This window comes from Ceratotherium simum, chromosome 10, assembly GCF_057802395.1.
Source record: "Ceratotherium simum simum isolate JZ-2026a chromosome 10, ASM5780239v1, whole genome shotgun sequence".
Taxonomy (NCBI): domain Eukaryota; kingdom Metazoa; phylum Chordata; class Mammalia; order Perissodactyla; family Rhinocerotidae; genus Ceratotherium; species Ceratotherium simum.
In genome coordinates, this window is record NC_141909.1 from 83,439,691 (window position 1) to 83,460,076 (window position 20,386).

Consider the following 20,386-nt stretch of genomic DNA (forward strand, 5'->3'; position numbering starts at 1 on the left):
TCCCTCCAGCTTACAGAATGGAAATTCATGTGGATAGCAACAGACTAGGCAGGGAAGACTGGTTATCAGACGGACTTTTCCTTCCACCACCTGGTTTCTTTAGACTTGGTGCCTGGTTTTTCTGCAGCCACGGGTGCCTAGGTGGCTCTATCTCTCTTGTCCCCAGTGGGCAGAGCCTGCCCTGCTATTCCAACTCTTCCCTAGCTGGGCTCACCCTCTGGACGCTGTCTCCATCCTCGCCCTTCCCAGTGAGGATCAGCTGTCTGTTGGGGCCCCAGGCCAGGGAGAGCTGGGGGGCCCTGGCCAGACACTGGGCATCACAGAGCTCTTCCGCTGAGACGTACTCCCGACACGGGCAGCTGTGGAGAGGAGAGGGTGAGAGGCCTGCCCCAGTGGGCGTGGACCAGCTGTCTGCCCCCGACACCCCTCAGCAGGTGCTGGCCCCTCTGGAAGGACGCGAGCGGTCTATGGTGCCTAAGCAGTGACTGCACTTTTAATGGAAATCCATGAGTGACTTGTTAAAGTGTACGCTCGCCCCTGCTTCTGCACCAGCTGGGTGTTTCCCAGAAGGGGAGCAGTGCCTGAGACAGAGCCTCGTCCTGGTCGAGAGGCACAGCTGAGGGGAGAGGGGAAGAGCTCTTCAGCTCGAGTACTTCCGTTTATTCAGCACACCTCCCAGCACAGTGGGTCCCCCTTGCTTGTCCCTCCCCTGCCTGCTGGGGCGACTCCGGCCAATCCACAGGTCAGTATGAGGACTAGAACTAAGGAGAAAATCAGGGTGCCTCTTGGCTTGGTGTCTCGTCAGGGTCAGCTCCTGGCCGTTGGCTCAGGGGGCCTGGGGTGTGGACCTCATTCTTCCTCGCTGCCAGCACCTCATCGGCCCTGGGCTGCTTGCCCTGGATGGTGTGGCACCCCCTCTTGGGAGCTTCTGGAAGGAGCTTGCACTCGGCTCAATGTCCCAGGAGGGCTGGGTCCAGCCAACACCCTTCTGGACAGGCCCTCTGGGGATGGTCAGGATCTGTCTGGAGATGGTAGATTCATTCTGTTCTCAGTGGCTTTTGTCACTCACATGCCCAGTTCAGCACTGAGCTCCCTGTCCACAGGGTGACAGAAGGAGGAGCAGTTGTGCTGCTGGGGGAACACACATTGGCGGGTGGCAGCCAGGCGAACATCTCCAGGTGAGCAGCACTTTGCAACCTGTAGGAGGGTATGGAAGGAGAGTCCTGGCTCTGGCACCCCTGTAGGCCTGGGGTGGGGATGCTTTCAGCATCAGAGAACATTCCAGAGATGGGGGCAGGGCCTCTGAGGAGCCAGGCTCTGTGGAGAGGTCATTTAGTTAACACACTAAGACTAGGGCTAGGCTTGAGGGTAGAGGGAAATCCACAAAGTAATAGAAGACAAGTTTGCTGCCTCGGGGAGATTTGGGAGGTCTACCTGGGGAGACTGGACCCAGGTTTACACACAGCAGCTAAGATGCCATCCTAGGAAGTGAACAAGGATCAGCAGGAAGCACAGCAGGGGCCAGTCAGGGAAGGCTTCCTGGGAAGAGGTGACAGTGAGCCTGGTTTCAAAGTAGGATTGTTAGAGCAGGACACTGCAGAGGGAGGGAGGGTTAGAGGTCAGAAGGGCCAGAGTGTGTCAGGGAGCAGGCCCAGTGGGCTGGGCCGCTGTGGAGGGGCTGCGGGAGGAAGCAGCACTGAGGGAGGCTGGTGAACAGGCTGGGTGGCCGTTCCCATGTTACTCTGGGCCAGCATTATCTGCTTGCTTCCTGAGAGTGTGGATCCAGGGTGGAGGAAGACGGGGCAGCTGAAGTTCCTTCCCTGGGGTCCTGTCAGGAAAGGCACATACATGCCCACCTGGACAACCCAATTATCTAGGCCAGTGGTAGCCAGACTTTTGATCATGCTCCCAAGAATAAAAAATTATTGTAAAAAATATTATTATAATATATACTGTACTGTATATAAAATATATATTAAAATACAAATGAAAAACTAACGAGAAAGAAGATGATTATGAATGGTTGTGATGTCTCCTTCTTGCACCCCAGGGGCTTGTCTTGAGCACTCCCATCTTGGGATGTGCTCAGAGAGGCCCAGAGCCTTCCCTGTTCTCTGACCGGGGCAGTAGGGGTGACAGGTGAGGGAGTTTGCCTGTTAAAATCAGATATGAGTTTTAGATAATATCCATGAAATAAGCCACTCCTCTGATCATATGATCCAGGTCACATGTCAGAGTTGAACCCGACCACTAACTAGCTGCGTTATGTTGGTAACCAGTTACCTCTCTGTGTTTCACTCTCTTCATGTGTAAGGGAGGCATGTTGGACCCTCAGCGGCCGGCTGGTGGGGCCAGGCAGCGTGCCTCAGGCTCAATGCAGGTAAGGCTACCTCAAGGTTTCAGGCTGGGAAGCAGTTCCGAGTGGGAAGGAGCCAGTTAGGAGCTGTCCCTGCTGCTCAGCCCTGAGGGAGGGGGGCTTGTGCCTGAGGGAAGTTAGAGAGATGCAGAGGGTGGGGAGGATTTGGTGTTCTTTTCTGCAGAGGAGGGAGGGAGGGAGCCCATCTCCTTATGTACTTGTAGGGGCCCTGGCCTTAGCCTGAGTAAGAATGCAGGGAGCCAGCGCCAGCTGGTGACATGAAGGACAGATGCCCAGACTGCTCTAGGGAGCCAACTACTTGTCCAAGGTGAGGGCCCTCAGCTGAGCTGAGACTTGAGCAAGGCCTGGGAGCTGGGTTGATGAGTGGTTTTCAAACTTGAGTGAACATCGGAATCATTTGGAGGCTTTGTGAAAATCCAGATTGCTGGGTCCCAGCCCTGAAGTTTCTGAATTCAGTGGGTGTGGAGTGGGCTCAAGGATCTGCGTTTCTAACAAATTTCCAGGTGATGCTGACACTGCTAGTGAAAAGACCACACTTTGAGAACCACTAGGCTGGAAGTAGGCAGGGTGCAGAGCCATTTGTGCACACGGGAGAGGGACACACACAAGCAGGGAGTGCTGGAAAGTGAGGGCCAGGTGGCTGGAAGCCAGAAGCGCAGGGGCCACAGCCAGGGGCTGGCAACTGTTTCCATCTGGTGGAGATGAAGCGCCTGACTCATCCTGTTGACTTTTCTCCTCTCAAGGAGCAGGGTCTTCAAAGGGGAATGTGGAGCTGCCTGACGAGGGGTACAGATGGAGGAGGAGGAAGGTGGTGAGAGTGCATCTCGTTCTTCCTCAGATTTCTGGACTGAGCTCCTGCTGGATCTGGGTGGGATAGGCCGGCCTTGGGGTCCTGACTGTCGTCTTGTTCTCTGTGGCTCAAATGTGGGATTAGGACTGACTGATGATGGGAGATTTGGATTCAAAGGGGAAACCTCTGAACAGGCAGGAGCTGTCTGAGATGGAGCCCGGGGGAGGGGCTCTGAGCAGTGTGACAGCACAGGAGGCTCTCTGTGCCACAGGGCTGGTTGGGTGGAGAGGCCCCCTGGAGATGCTGCTGCCTTTTAAAAAGAAATCTGATCCAGAGCTTTCAGAGCTGGCTATGAAGGGAGGGCCTCTGAATCTAGCTGCCACTAGGGCTGCGTGCCTGGGGAGGGGACGCTGTGCTCGTCCGCTAGCCTGCAAGCCCGTGTAGGATGTGGCCCTTTCTGATGCCTGCAGCTCCTTGTTTCACCATGCTCCAGGGACGGACACAGGAATGCTCACCTCCTGCAGGGGCGACTCTGCAGGATGCTCACCCTATAGCCCACAGAGCGACCCTGTCAGCTCCCACAAAAGGCTCCTCAGTTCAAACAAGAGATTCACCCACAGTGCAGAGGCGGTGGAATGACTGAATTACTCTGATAAGACCCCTTATAATGCTGAGGTGCTGTGGTTTCATGATAGGAGAAACACGTGTCTTATCATGACTTGAGCTCTCTGAGGTTTTCTCATTTGTGCAGGAGGTAATCCACCCGGACAAAGGACTGAACACCAACCAGACAGCCAGTGAAGGTGCCTGGCTCGCAGAGCCACTCCACAGATGCTACCTCCCCTCACTCCCCTCATGCCTTCCCCTCCTTGAAGCTGCAGGGTGTTACCTGGGCTTGACAGTCCTCAGCACCGTTGCTCTCGTCACTCTCCAGGCCCCTCTTGTTGGAGGACTCATGTCCTGCCTGGCAGATGCAGGAGCCATCCGACTTCTGGAAGACCCTGTTCAGGCCCTGACACGTGCAGTGGGAGACACCTGGGGACCGAGAAGTCCTGTAGTCCATCACAGGCAGCTGACAGTGAGCCAGAACCTGAGTAACCCCTCTGTCCCTGTCCACAGGGCATTTGCAGTCCAAGGGGCAGAGCAGACACCCACGTTTACCAAAGTACTGGCTGAGAGGGTCTTTGTGGGGATGGAGTGAGATCTTCTAAATCAGTGATTTTCAACCCTGACTTTGCATTGGATTCATCTGAGAAGCTTTTAAAAGACGTTGATGTCCAGGTCCTCTTTAGGCCAATTAAATAAAACTCTCTGAGGTGAGGCCAGGGCATCTACTGTTCTAAAAGGCCCTTGAGCGCTGTAATGTGCGGCAGGGGCTGAGCCCCACTGATGCAGTTGAAAGCACTTGACACCTTGTGGAAGGCGTTGTTCCTATCCACGATCACTCAAAGCCATGCGGGGTCAGTCCTGAAGGACTGTACAGGCCTCTGTCTCTAGACAAGAGGAGAGAGCTCTGCAGAGCCTGAAAGCCTCTCAAGAAGCTTGAAGGATGGACCTGATTGGAAGGGCAGAGCTGGGAGGACAGGGATTCTCAGTAGAGAAGGTGATGGGTGAGGAGGTTCAAGGTTTTATTCGGGAGACAAAAGGAGTTCAGGTGAATTTGTTCTTTGGGAGAGGCAGTTGGGAGAGGGGTAGAGACTGGGCCCTTGTGGTGGACTAGGGTTCACTGTGATTCTGAGCCCTCACCAAGGTCACCTGGTCTGGGTGCCTCTGTTGAGATTGGCGTCTGCTCAGGAAGAATAAGAACACTCACTTCAAGTTTAACGCTTGTCAGATTACTGCAGATGACCACACACACACAGCACACAGTAGCCAACAGACCCTCAGCAGAACTTGTTGAATAAATTGATTGAAAGTTGACATTTCTTTTGCTAACATGGTCACATTCTTTCCCCAAAAGAATTTAGGAACCATTAACAAGAGAGAGAATTGTTTCTACTGTAGAGAAGGAAGGGAGTTAGTTACTCAATACTGAAGTGACACAGGGAATGTTCTCCCACCAGACAGGTTCTACATGGTTAAGCCTTCTCTACTATCCTGAACTCTAGAATGTTCTTTGGCCCATCTGGACCAGAGCCCTGCTGAGACCCTGTGCACCCTGGGAGTCTTCCATGTCTTCTCATGGTCCAGAGCACTGGGCTTCAAACTGGGTTTTGTGGAGCCTGTGGTTCTACAGGTGTGCCTTGGAGACTTCTTGGGTGGAGGAGTGACTAAATGGGAGCAGTTATGAGACATCACCCTTAGTTCGATCTGAGCCACTCTGCTTTTACATGTTTTATATTAATTCCCTAAGTGAGAATTCTTTTGAAAGAGTGTTTTGTTGCTAAAGAATACTTTGAACAAAAGTCTGAACCCTTGGCCTGCCATTCATGACCATGAATCTATATTAAAAGTATCATTTTTAAATATCTTTTCCCCACCATCTTAGTCCAACAAGATTTTACTCATCCTCAAGTTCCTGTTTAGATACAACCTTTTCCATAAAGTTTCCCTGATCCTGTCATGCAGAAGCAATTCCTTCCTGTTTTGAACTGTCCAGACTTTTTTCTTTTCTTTTCTTGTGGCATTTGACACTTCTGCCAATTTGTTTTATATTTTTTTCTTTCCTCCTATTATACCTATCTTAGTATCTTCCACAGTGCTTTTGTGGCACTAACAACAATAATTTGAGGTTAGTGTTTGTGAGATAACCTTTAAAATAAATTAACTCAAAAACTCTCCACCTTATCAAAAAAGGAAAAGAGGCAGTTTACAAAAGTGCATATACTTACAAGACTCTAGCAACGGCAGAACAGCTTACATTAGTGCACCCTTATCCGCAGTTTCACTTTTGTGGTTTCAGTTACCGGCAGTAAACTGTGGTCCAGAAGCAGATGATCCTCCTGCTGTATTGTCAGAAGGTCAACAGTAGCCTGACTACATCACAATGCCTACGTCATTCACCTCACTTCATCTCATCATGTGGGCAGTGTATCATCTCACATCATCACAAGAAGAAGGGTGAGTATGTATAATAAGATATTTTGAGAGAGAGAGAGAGACCATATTCACACAATTTTTATTATACTTTATTGTTATAATTGTTCAATTTTATTATTACTTATTGTTGTTAATCTCTTACTATGCCTAATTTATAACTTAAACTTTATCATATGTATGTATGTATAGGAAAAAACATAGTATGTATAGGGTTTGGTACTATCCATGGTTTGAGGCATCCACTGGGGGTCTTTAAATGTATCCCCCACGGATAAGGGCGGACTACTGTATTTCAGGCCAATATTCCTATGATGTACAATTAGAAAAGCCAGAAAAAAATAAAGGAAATATCTAATTGAAGGAATGAAGAACTTAATTGAGGACTTAAGGAAAAACATTCTGGAGAGAACAGAAATCTAGAGGGATGAGCCCCACATTTGGCACCACATCTCCCCTAAAGGCATTTGCCACTTCAGTTGAGAGGCTGAGAAGATGAATACAGCTTCAGAATGTCTCATAAATCTAAGGGGACAAAAATGGGGCCCACCAAGAATGAGGGTCTCTGGTAGATATCACAGGCTTTCAACTGGGGCCATTGAAGGGCTACACCCTAGTAAGCATTGACTGCAAGAACACCAACTCTCTCAAACCTGGAGCCCAGCACTGACTTTTTAAATTCTTGATGAATTGAGATGATTTCTTCCTACTGCAACTGCCTTTCAGAATGAAAATAACTCCTCTCTGGGGAAAGGTAACAGCATCCAGAATTTCAGATTTTCATTCATAATGTTTAGTATTCAGTAAAAAATAACAAGGCATACAAAATAACAAGAATTGTTCAGAAATTAAGAGAAAAAACCCCAGACAATAGATACAGGCTCTCAAAGATCCAAATATTGGAGTTATCAGATATGACATGTACTTTAAACTGTGATTAGTATGTTTGATAAATCAAATGACAAGATGGAGAATTTAAACAGAGAATAGAGAACTATAAAAGAATACATAGAAATTCTAGAACTGAAAGGTTCAATGGCAAAAATTAAATACCAATAGATACATTTAATAGCAGATTATATGGAGCTGAGGAGAAAATTAATAAAGTGAAATATAGGCCTGAAAAAACTATCCAGATTGAATCTCAGAGAGAGAAAAAAAGATGAAAAATGCACAAAACAGTGCAAGAGACATGTGCATGTTAAAAAGAGATAACATATGTGTAATTGGAGATCCAAAAGGAAAGGAGAAAGAGAATAGGGCAGAATAAATATTTTAAAATATAACAGCTGAGAATTTCACAAAATTAGTCAAAGACATCAAACCACAGATTTAAGAAGTTCTAAAGAAACACAAATAGGATAAATACAAAGAAAAAACTACAGGAAGAAAACCATAGTTATATTACTAAAACCCAAAGACAAAGAGAAAAATATTAAAAGCACCAGAGAAAAAGGACATTTCCTTCCAAAGAGCAAATAAAAGACTTATATAAGACTTCTCAACAGAAATAATGGAAGGCAGAGGCAATGGAAGCTTATTTTTGAAATGCTGAAAGAAAATAACTGTCAAGCCAGAATTCACTACCTAGCTAAAATATCTTCAAGAATAAAGCTGAAAAAAGACATTTGTAGACAAACAAAACATTGGATGAAATTTAAAGACCTACTAGCATTTACAATAACATCAAAATATATCAAATACCTAGTAATAAACCTAATGAGATATATACAAAGGGTCTACCCAGAAAATACAATAAAACAAAAATCATTTCTTAGAAAAGTTAAAGAAGACATAAATAAAAGGAAAGTTAAGCCACGTTCAAAGATTAGAAGACCCAATGTAATAAAGTCGTTGTTTCTCCTCCAAAGGATCTGTTGTTTCTATGCAATCCAATAGAAAACCCAGCAACTTTCTTTGAGGATACGATTATCTGATTATGTGGAAATTCAAAGACCATGAACAGCTAAGACAATCTTGAAAAGAAGAACAAAATTGGAAGACTTAGACTACTGATATTAACATTTATTATAAAGCTACAGTGATTAGGACAGGGTGATGTGTATAGAAGGATAGGATAAAAGACAATGGAACAGAATAGAGATTCCCAAACAGACCCACATGTACATGGGATGTTTAATTAAGGACAAACATGAGTGATCTTTCAATAAAGGAGCTATGCCAATTGGATATCTATTTGGGAAAAATGAATCTTGACCCTTAACTCATACCCCACACAATAAATCAACAAAACCTTTAGGAAATAAAAAGCAAGAATATATTAACTGGAGTGGGACTTCTTCTTGTAGATGTTAAAAAGCCTAATCAGAACACAAGCCTGAAGAGAATGTTGGCTTATTTCAACATTCAACCCAGGGGTGATCAAGGCTCATGTTATGGGCTGAACTGTGTTACCCCCAAATTTTTGCATTGAAGTCCTAATCCCCAGTACCTTAGAATGTGGCTCTATTTGGAGATAGGGCCTTTAAAGAGGTGACTAACTTAAAATGAGTCCTTTAGGGTGGGCCCTAACTCAATCTGACTGGTATCCTTATAAGAAGAGAAAATCTGGACACACACAGAGACACCATGGTGCTTGCACACAGAGGAAAGACCAAGTGAAGACACAGAAGAGGGCAGCCATCTAAAAGCCCAGGAGAGAGGCCTCTGGAGAAACCAAACCTGCTGACACCTGCATCTTGGACTTCTAGCCTCCAGAACTGTGAGAAAATAAATTTCTGTTGATTAAGCCATGCATACTGTGGTATTCTGTTGGCAGCCCAAGGGTTCTATGTCACAGAGAATGGCTGCAATAATTTTAGCCTGAAAACATTTTAAGTAGTGCTACCTAAAAGTCATCTCACCGCAAAAATTACAATCATGTGCTCACAGAAGGCGTAACTCTAATTCTATGATGATCACTCCAAAATAAACCAGTTAAAAATATACTTCTCAATAACTAAAGCAATTGGCTGTACTAGGTTGTTATGTACAAGCCAGTGATATGTAATTTAAATGACACAACCATTGGGACCCACTTTATCCAGGCCCTGCGCTCCGGGTAAGTGTGGGGGGGGGTGTCACAGGATTCAGTGGGTTGCTCAACTAAGAGATAGAATACCTTATCCAGAAGACAAGAAATGATGGCAGAATCCCTGACAACCTCAAATCACACCATTTGAAGGTGGTATGGCATGGTGGTTAAGAGCAGGAATTTGGGAGTCAGCTAGCCTGTGTTCAAATCCTGGTCCTGCCAATAAATGTCTGAATGTGGGCAAGTTATTTAAACTCTGTGGCTCAGTTTACAGCCTTGTAAACCAGGAATGATAGTGATTGTGCCTGTTTCATGGAACTGATATGAGAATGCCATGAGTTGATATTGCAACAGCACTGGGAGCAGTGCCTGCCTATAGGAAGTGCTCTTACTGTAGCCACGGGCCCTCCAGGACCAGTTCAACTGACTCCACCTTATCAACAGAGTAATTAAGAGTTGTTTTTCAGGAACTGAGAGTCCCCCGTTGTCCAATTCAGGCCAGTTGATACCACCAACCCATCAACTGGGCCTGTGCAAATGCTTGACAATTGACCTTTTTGACACCAAGGAGCTAAAAACTCCACTCTCAGATCATGGTAATGCCAACATTTTGTGAACATGCATCCTGTAGAAAGCCATAAAGCTTGACTACGCTTGTGCAGATCATCAATTACCTCACTTCTCCTTACCTCCAATCATCTGTCTCCACACTTCAGACCACCCTATGCTTCATCCCATAAATTTTGCCCCAAGCCATGGATCAGGGAGACAGAACTGAGAGCATATGCCCCTGTCTCCTTGCAGATCAATCTAGCAATAAAGCTGTTTTCTTTTCCCAAAAGCTGATGCTGTAATAATTGGCTTTTTAAATGTGCATTGGGCAAGAGAACCCCAATTTTGTGCAGTCACAACTTTGGCAACCCAGGTGGAAACAGGTCCTGTGACCACCTTCCCGAGGCTGTGTAACCCCCAGCGAGTCGCAAGGTCTTTTTATCAACCCTAAGCAGCCGCATAGAAATTTTGTCAGAGGCTTGTCTGATCAGATTCCCATTTCCTTCTAGGCCCCAAGGCATTTTGCTTTCTTTCGGGAGGAGAAACAGCTACTGGATCAAGATGTCTCTCGGCTCTGGGTGAGTAACTTTAAGAAAGTGACTGTCCTTTACCTTGTCTCTCTGGTTTGATTCCCTAAAAATATATAAGTTTGGCTTGTATTCTGGGGAATCCTGGTGGGCTGAGTCCTGAACCCTGGGCCTGAACCACCCAAGGTAATTAGAGGCAGAATAAGAGGCTCACTTGTGAAGTTGCTTCTGGATCTGGGCAAGTCCAGGCAATCTGGTTCTGAGTAGCTCCCAGCACTGGTTCTGAGCTACTCCTGGCAAACTAGCCAGTATTCTGGCCTGTGTTCTATATAGAATTGTATCGTGCGTTAATGTTTGTCTAAATTGGATTGGCTGTTTTGGGGACTGAGTTTCTTGGTGACTGTAACAAAGTCTCTTTAGAAATTACCTTGTTTGTTGTGGCCACCTTGCAAAGAGCCCCCTAAGATAGAAATAACTATAAACAGCTGGCAAGATAATCTGGGATAATTTAAAATTACAATGGATACTTTGGGCTCCTTTTGAGCTTTCAAATCAAGAAACAAAGAAATCTTGAATCTTTAAAGAGTTGAGTGCTCCATCTTCTGGCACAATTGCTCAAAACCTAAAGGTTTCAGAAGCAGTAAATATTTACAAAGACTGCTGAATCTTACCCAGCTTGTTTAGTGTCTTGAGGGTTTGGCTTGATAATTGTCAGGTTGGAGGTCCCAAAAATGTGGTTGGACAAAAATGCAGTTTCACCCCATTTTGTGGTCAGAGATGGTAAGACAGAAACACGGGTTGCACTCCCTTTTGAAACTAAGGGTCCTATGATACTGCTGCCAGCCTCAGGGGAATTACATTGGCCATTAGAAGGAAAGTTCTTATTAGATAAGATCACTTAAAAGTGCACTTAAAAGCAAAGACTTCAAAATTCCCAAGTAACCTCATTGAAAGTTTTCTTGCAAAAAGAAAAAAATGTTATAAAAGGCACCTAAAAGAAAAGCCTATTGGGTCACGGCTTTACTGACACTGTGTAATCTACTCTGAGAGTTAATGGGACTCTGAGAGATTTTCTGGGAAACTGCTGTTCAGTACCTTGAGGTATAATTACTGCTCATCCCGGATGAAACCTGACAAGATATTTGAAAGGATTTAGCAACTTACAATCAGAAATTCAGCCAAACTGGAAGCTCGTATTCAGAGCCTGATAGGATTTTTTTGGGGCCTTCTTCCCTAAGTTAAAATAAAGCTAAAGCTCCCAGAGGGAAAGAAGGAAATTAGGGATGATGTAGTTGGACAGGTAGATCAACTAGTAATGCCATTTAAGTTACAACCCAATTTCTGAGAAATTAAGAGCAACTGTCCTGGGGCTGGCCTGGTGGTGTAGTGGTTAAGTTCACCAGCTCCACTTTGGTGGCCCAGGGTTCACAGGTTCGGATCCCAGGTGCAGACCTACACCACTCATCAAGCCATGCTGTGGCAGGTGTCCCACAGACAAAATAGAGGAAGATGGGCACAGATGTTAGCTCAGGGCCACTCTCCCTCAAGCAAAAACAGGAATATTGGAAACAGGTGTTAGCTCAGGGTCACTCTTCCTCACCAAAAAAAAAAAAAAGAGCAACTGTCCTTAAAAAAAAAATCCTTGCAAAACTGAAAATGCAGCTCTAGAGGCAGTCTAGCTTCCACCCATTTCTTTTATCTCAAAAAGGCTTATAGCCTCTCTGGGAACTGTTATCTAGTCTGTCACCAATTCATAAGACTGAAGGAAAAAAAAAAAAAAAAGAAAAAAGGAAAGAGAAACTGCCTATAGATTGCCCTTCCCCAAAATCTAGCATTTGGGTGTCTTCTCCACAAATATTAGTAGAAAAAGCTTAAAAAAAATTTTGGATTCCATTATTCTTTCATAACTAGTGAGCCTTATATTACTGTACCTGAGTCATGACAGTAATTTTAAAATAATAGCTGTGGAGTCTCTGTGTATGTGTGTCTATATACATGTTATATATGTGTGATATGTTACCTCTGCATGGTATAATTTCTAAAAAGCTCTATTAAGTTGGCTTAAAATAAGCACTTATATAAATTATTTCTAAATGTAATAGAAACTAACCCAAATGTCTTTCAAGTTAACATGATATAAATTAATCTTTAGTAAATGAAAGCTTATTTGTTTGTTGGTTTGATTGATATAGACCTGTCCTCAGAGTTATGAACATTGGATATGACATAGACATGCAGCCTTTATTAGCCAAATAAGCTCGCGTTATCACTGTTACAAAATTTGCCAGCAAAAATAATAGCTTAGAATGATAGCTGATTTTGTCTAATGTCTCATGAAGTTTTTGTAGGGAATCTAAATAATTATTGGGAACAGGTAAACTAAATAGATGTAAGGTAGATGAAAATTTTTGGGTAAACCTTCAAACAATAATTATGTGTTATGGCATGTGTATTTAAAATAACTCCAAAATCTCTTTAGTAACTTGAAACATTGACGTTTTGCTAGGTGAAATTAAATGATAAAAAATGCATTGAACATCTAGGTCATTTTCAAATAAGGTAAAATACTGAAACATTATTGCTAAGCAAGTCTAAGTTTATCTACTTTTGGCTTCTTATTACAGAGAAACCAAAAGATGTTTGGCTCTATTAGTAACCATGTCTTGTAATTTTTTAAAAGATCGTACTGTGAAGTAGCATGTTTCTAGAAATTATAAAAAGTATTTATAAATTTGCCAAGCCACAGAATGCTAATGTAAAAGACAGTTTATAATTGCTTACTTCTTAGTTTTCAGTAAAAATTAAGGTATGTAAGGGTTAAGAATTCTAATTAATACATGTGATTAAAACTGCTAAAAGTTAATAAGGAAAACATCTTTGTATTCAAGGAAAGTAAGATGTATGTTTTCAGTAAAGAAGGTATAAAGAATGGAAATATATTTTGTTTTTTCAAGAAACATAAATTTGTCCTAAAGTACTAGGAGGGAAGAAAGAAGGCATGGGACAAATCCTGAATGTAAATAGAAAGTCATAGAAGGTTTGTGGAAGAGGAACCTGAGGAAAGAGTTTTGTGCATGGTCAAATTGGGTAAGATTAAAGTGGATTTAATTAAGTAAATAAGTTTTGATATCAAAAGTAAGCTGGTGCAAAATTAGAATTTGGTTTTCTCTCTCTTAAAAGGATAAGTTTCTTGAACTTTTAGTCTGCTCTTGAGAAAGATATTATAAAGGTTTTTCATTACCTTTCAGTAAGTCTACCTAAAAAATAGAAGTTCAGTCTTGTCAAAATAATTTCCTGTGTTCTAAAAGGCCGAAGTCTCTCTATTAAGACAACCTAAGGTTTTTTTTACAATTTAACTCTGTATGTTTGCCTTTAACATCTTCTGTGTCACTTTGGTTAAATGGATAACTAAGCATTGTTTCACAGTGAGCACTGTTTCCTATTTGACCAAGTGTTTTAAAACCTTTTGATAGTTTTGACTTCCCCAAAATTTAAATTTTGAGAATTTACAATGGGTTCCTGGGACTTCTCAAGGAATTTGTTCTCTCTTTTTATAAAGAGGGAGATATTAAACTAATTAGGCTTATTTTTTATGTTAAATTACATGGGAAGCACTGTCAAATAAATGATGATAAACCTTCTTAGGTTATATCATGTGGGTGAATGTTATTAATATAAGTGCTTTAAAAAAATTATACAACATTCCTAAAATTCTGATCTGTCCTGGTTGTCAGCCATAATTCTAGTTATTATCTTAAAGTGTCGTATATCACAGAAAAAACCAAGTTTCTTTGTCAATTGCCCTTTTAAGTCTTTTGTCATTTGCAGACAGTTGTTGCTTTACTCTCATGTTTTTGCAGGTGTATTTCATCTTCAGAGAGATTCACAGATAGGACTCTGACACTTGCTGTAGAATGCAGGTTTCTGATAAACTTTCAGATTATAAAACTGAGCTGGGTAAGAAATTACAGAACTCTAATGGAGAAACTGATGGCTTCATAAAACTTATACGAGAAGAGCAACATCAAGAATTGATTACATGGGACTAAATGAACCAATGAGGATGATTATACTTTTTATGACTTTTTATTTTAGATATTGCTGATTTTTAATGTTTTGTTTTTCCAGATTAAGGAAATCTTTTTCTCGTTTCTCTTAAGCCAACAATGACTTATAGAAATTTGGTAAAATTATACCTTCGTAAGCAAAATTGAAACAATTCTTTTTCCTCCTACCTAATCCCTCCAGAATTTGGAAACTCTTAATGAGTGAGTATTCTTATTTTCATGGCACTGTAGTTATTTGCATTCAATAAGAATCTGTTTTCCTTATAGCAGGATACAATTGGAAACATTGGTTATATTACCAAGGCTTTGACTGGAATGTCATATTTGAGAGAAACATGCAAACTCAGATATGACCAGACAGCTTTTGAGGAACGAAGGTTGGCTTTATAAAATAAGGCCACTTAGATATATTGGCCTGGTACCTTGCTTACAGGGTTCCCAGCAACCCTACCAGGTGAGTGAAGAAGGTCACTTCCCTGGCAGGTGCAAAGAACCTCAGGATATTTTGGGGAACCTCAAGAGAAGAGAGGAATTCACCCAAATCTAAAGGTATTGCAGGCAGAGTCTGATGACAAGTCCTTAGCTTGGTTTTCCTGGCCTTCAGAGGCCTTTGAAGTTCAACCTGAGATTCCTTATAAAAAGTTCCAGCAAAGCATATTTAAAAGAGCCCATATGATCAATTGCTATTCTTGCTGTACTTATATAAATAATTGGGTCCATTTTATTGAAACTAGACTTATTTTGCAAATCAATTAGTCTTAATTTGACTATCTTTGGTAAAAATGAGAGTGACTTTAGAGAGAAAAATTATGTTTCCATAGAAACTATAGTACACATTTGTGGATATTAGATTCCAGTTCTGTTAATTGTCTTTGAGGTTTTGTTTTATATCTGTAAACTTGACTGGATCCTGAATTCTCCTAGCCTCCTGAAATATCTGGCTACAAATCTCCAAACTAACATTTTCAATTTTGTCCATCATTTTCATTTTGACTCATTGAGAACTGAAACCACCCTATTTCCTGAAGCCCTGCAAACTGAAGCCAGACAACTTGATGTAAACTTAAGAGAGATTCATTCTTGTTGCTACGTGAGCCACTCAGAAAGATACCTGAACACTTGACAACATCATCAGAGACATTTCAAACTGCACAAGATGCTTTGACCTTGACATCTAGAAATTTTTTTGACTGGCTGCTCCCTGGGCTCAGAAAATGGTTTACAATTTGTTCCAACCATTAAGTTTGTTTTTATTTTTGTCTCTCTAGAAATGCTTCTTATTAAATGCCTGGTTACTTGCTTACACAATATAGGCCTAACTTTGGGAGCCCACCTGCATCATCACTTTACTAAGAGACTGGTTCGATGAGATGGAACAACCTATGCCCCTTATCAGTAGGAAGAAGCTAGAGCAGTCATCACCCTATATCCCTCAAGATTGAGGGATGAATGAACAACAACAAGAATGAACAACAAAAAGGGGGAGATTTGTAGCCACGGGCCCTCTAGGACCCGTTCTACCGACCCCACCTTATCAACAGAGTAATTAAGAGTTGTCTTTGAGGAAGAGAGAGTCCCCTGTTGTCCAGTTCAGGCCAGTTGAGACCATCAATCCATCAAGTGGGCCTGCCCAAATGCTCCATATGTGACCCTTTTGATGTCAAGGAGCTAAAAACTCCACCCTCAGATCATGGTAATGTTGCCATTTTGTGAACATGCATCCTGTGAAGAGCCATGAAGCTTGACTATACTTGTGCAGATCACCAATTACCTCACTTCTCCTTACATCCAATCATCTATCTCCACACTTCAGACTGCCATGCCCTTCATCTCATAAGTTTTGCCCCAAGCCATGGATCAAAGAGACAGAACTGAGAGCATATGCCCCATCTCCTTGCAGATCGATCTAGCAATAAAGCTGTTTTCTTTTCCCAAAAGCTGATACTGTAATAATTGGTTTTTAAAATGTGCATTGGGCAAGAGAACTTCAATTTTGTGTGGTAACATTATTACTGTTCTAGATAAAGTCTGCCAGCACCGTCAGCAGAGATCTGGGGTCAGCCCTCAGTAGGGGTCAGGATTGGAGGGAACCCCCATTGAGGCTAAAGATGAAGTGGTTGCCTTTTAAATTTCCCACTGTGGGATTATCTGGTTACTTCTCCTGCTTGCACAGCGGACCATGTGCAAATGGTTCACAGAGCAAAACCATGTGAAGACCACTTCTTTGAAATGAGGAGAAGGCAGGGGATCAGCAAGAAGCCATTGGTCTAAGCTGAAAGCTGTGCTTACAGCTCTGTACCTGCTCCTGCTGCACAGATTATAAGACAGGGATGGGCTTGGGGAAACTGGGTATGGCTGCTGCCTACATTAAGAGCCTGCAGCAGCCCCAGAACCCTGTGGAGAGTGTCAGAGTCCCAGCTCCCCCACCAGCCGAGTCATCTAGAGCAAGTTGCTCAGCCCCTCTCAGCTTGTTTCCTTGCACTCACTCATTTGCTTGTTGAAGTCCCTCCACAGATTCATTTCATCCCCACACACACACCACGCTGGGACCGTGGAGCCAGAGGGACACCCATTCTCTCACATGTTGCAGCTTTCCTTAAATAACTACACTCAACGATAAGATAAGGTGTTTTTCTGAAAGCTGACACTGTTGACCCCCAAAGCTGCAGAGGACAGGAGAACTGGTGTGTTTAGAGCCAGTGTCTACAGATGAGGGCAATTAGCCAGTTGGGGGTGGGTGGGTGTAGGTGAGACTCACCGGGTGGAGAGAAAGCAGAGGTCCTGCAGGGGAGGCAGCCAGTCTGCCCAGGCCTGGTGCTGAAGGTGTCTGCGGGGCACGGCAGGCACTCTCTAGCTGCTTCCACCTGGCTGCTGTTTCTAAAGGTTTCCAACAGGCAGGGCATGGGGTTGTGGGTCCTGGGAGGACAGTAGTGCCCCACGGGGCAGGGCTGGCTGTGGTAACAGTCTGTCCCTGGAGGGAAATGGAGGGGAAATTCTGAGTCATGGACTCTGGCTGAGGAGGGGACTGAAAAATGGCAGAGTCCAGGGGAAGAATGAGCTTGCTTGAGGGCGTGGGGGTGTGGGGAGACAGCAAAGCCAATACAGGAAGAATCTAGATTGTAGGGAGGACAGTGGAGGCTCTGTACTCTATTGTATCCACTCCCCAACGGTCCCCTTGGACTCCTGGGTGCTTTGGAACATGCTTCTGTCCCTCTTAGCAGACATGGGGGCATAGCGGGCAGTGCTGACACGTTGGGCAGTGGTTGTCCTGTTTTCGGGAGCACCTGGGCTGCTGGCTCTGACAGGCTAATCTGCAGAGTGCTATGCACTGTCTGTAATTCAGAGGTTGTTTAAACCTCACATCACACAGACGAGGCACCTACTGCTCTGAGTCCTCCCTTGCATGGGTCTTCTCCACCTTCTTGGGCCTGTACCAGGTGACTGGCCTAGCTGAGAAAAACTACAGGCCGGTTCCCCTGCACACTCCCAGGGCCTGTGGAGCCCCTGCCTGCCACCTCCGTCCTCCTCACCAGGCCCTGCCCAGTTCTGGCTGAAAGCCTGGGCCCCCTCTCTTGCTCTTGCCCAGGTTTCCGAACTCACTCTGGTGGCGGCTGAATCTAGCCGGGCAGGGCTGGCAGGGCAGGGCGTCCAGGGCCCAGTTGCGGTAGGTGCCCACTTGACAGAGGCGGCAGCAAGACTCCTTGGAGACCCTGAGGCCACTCCCATTCAGGGCCTCGGAGCCCCCAGGGCATGCAAGTGGATGGGCGCTGCCCAGGGGGCAGTAATAGGGAAACACACAACTGCACAGAGACAAGACCCCCAGACCCCAGTTTCATGTTGATGGGGTCTGTGTGTGCTATTGTTCTCCTCTCACTAGCGGGGCCCCTGACATTCCCCAGGCTGGGTCTTAAGCTGGCAGTGGGAGGGGACGCTCCGATATTATCCCAGGCAGGGGGCCCTGGGGTGGCCTTCTGTCCGATGGGGCCTAAACAGGTCAACGTGCCCTCCTAGAAGAGGCTGAGCCATGCCCAGGTGGCCAGGCCCCCAGGCAGTGTCCAGGCCTATGCTCCCTGCTCACCTCACCCTGGAGAAAGGCGTGTGGAAGGGACCTGACTGGCTAGGGGGCACAGTTGGGTATGCTGGGGTGTCAGTCCTGGACACAGGCTGGGGGTTGCCAGATGAAACGCAAGATGCCCAGTCACATTTGAGTTTCAGACCAACAATTAGTAATTAACATTGGGTAAACAATGAGCATAAATACATCCCAAATCTTGCACGGGTCATACTTATACTGAAAATTTATTTATTGTTTACCTGAGATGCAAATGTAACTGGGATTCCTGTGTTTTTATTTGCTAGTTCTGGTCACCTTACACAGGATGGCCCTGGAAACCTATGAAGGGCATCTCGGTGCCATTTGCTTCCTCACCCTCCCTTCCCCGAGACAGAGGCAGGGGCTGGGGCACATGAACACCCGAGCTGGGAAGTGCCCGCAGAGGGTTATCAGCACTTGTCTCTGGGCCTTGCTGTTTGGCCGGTATCCTGTGGGATACTGAGGGCTGACTCCTGTCTGGAGAACCTAGAGGCTGAGACATGGGGGCCTAGACTCACACAGATCCGGGAGGGTACTCACCGCTGCCCTGGGCTGGTGTAGGTGGTGAAGCCGGCAGTGCAGGCATAGCCCCCAGGGCAGAGTGGGGGCACTCCAGTCTGGGGCCCACACTAGCAGCCAGCCCTGCATGGGACCTCAGCCACAGCACCTTAGGGAGACAGGAACAGACCAAGGCACCTTAGTCTTGGGGAGATCTAGGTAGCACAGACCCAACCAAAGACTGGGTGGGCATTGGGGGGGCTGGGCAGATGGCTTGCTAAGGCAAGCAGGCGGACATGACGTGCTTGTGTGATGTGCTCTGTGCTTGATAAGCGCCTCCTATGTGAGCCCCTGGCTTAAGCTTCAAGGGTCAGGGCAGGGGCTGGGAAGGGAGGGAAGGGCCAGCAGTCTCACCTGCAGGACATTCAGATCCAGCTCTGCAGGGGATTGGAAACACGTTTGCATGGCCCCTCAGCTCAGCCTCAGGGCAGTAGTAGCCAGGGGGAGAGAGCTCACAGTCTTCCCACAACTATGCTCCTGGCTCTGTCTGAAAGGTTCTAGGTGGGCAGAGACAGGCACCCTGATCACCTGGACACCAGTGGTCTGGAGGACAAGGATGGCCGTCAAAGGCAGAGAGACCTGAGGGCAAAAGCAGCAGGCAAAGAAAGGATGCCCCACAGCGCCTCCCAATGAGCTCTCATCTCTCTTTCTCAGAGGTCTCAGCATCCAGCCTGGAGATAGCCTCTCACCTGGGGACCGGCAGTAGTACCTGGCGGGGCAGAGGAGGTATTCTGCCTGACCCTGGCCTCCTTCTGCTGCCAGGTAGGTGTGCTCAGGGCAGGTCTGGGGGGTTCCTGGGCGGGTCTCACTCCCTCCAGGGTAGTAGTGGCCCGCAGGGCAGGGGCAGGTGGCCAGGTCCCCTAGAGAGTAAGGGCTGCGCTCACTTTCCATCCTGCCCCTCTTGCCCAAAGGGCCTCCCCATGCCCTTCCCAGGACCAGTGCACTCCAGGCTGCGGTGCGGGTGCCTCACCGGCTTTGCACCAGTGCCCCGGGGGCCAAGGCCCACAGTCCTCTTGCTGCTTGGCTCCAGGGGCAGCCGCCACGGTGTGAGGTGGGCACAGGGTGGGTCCTCCATTGCCCTCTGGGCAGTAAAAACCTGAAGCACGTGGGGTTCCATTGGGTCCTTTGGAAGGCTGTGAGGCTGCTCCACTGTGGCAGAGGGGGGACAGCACCAGGACTGTGGGGGCACATGTCCAGGGGTGGCCTGGGGGATTCTATGGACCCAGGAGTTGAGAAGCCTGGACACCCGTCCTGACTCCACTTGCTTTTTGCGTTGGTCAAATCAGTAACCATATACATATGACGTATGTAATTACATACACATGCTTATGTATATACATATTAGATGTACA

At 45.6% G+C, this 20,386-nt stretch overlaps 1 protein-coding gene across 1 annotated transcript in view; it reads right to left on the reverse strand.

Annotated features, from left to right (window-relative positions):
• Positions 1-20,386, reverse strand: part of LOC147916198 (uncharacterized) — a 52,115-nt gene that overhangs the window by 1,572 nt on the left and 30,157 nt on the right. The window contains 10 exon segments of the mRNA XM_087435750.1: positions 215-359; positions 1,070-1,197; positions 3,683-3,715; positions 4,057-4,202; positions 17,142-17,354; positions 17,984-18,183; positions 19,017-19,143; positions 19,389-19,613; positions 19,724-19,894; positions 20,005-20,130. Of these exon segments, the coding sequence (XP_087291876.1) occupies positions 215-359; positions 1,070-1,197; positions 3,683-3,715; positions 4,057-4,202; positions 17,142-17,354; positions 17,984-18,183; positions 19,017-19,143; positions 19,389-19,613; positions 19,724-19,894; positions 20,005-20,130 (1,514 nt within the window).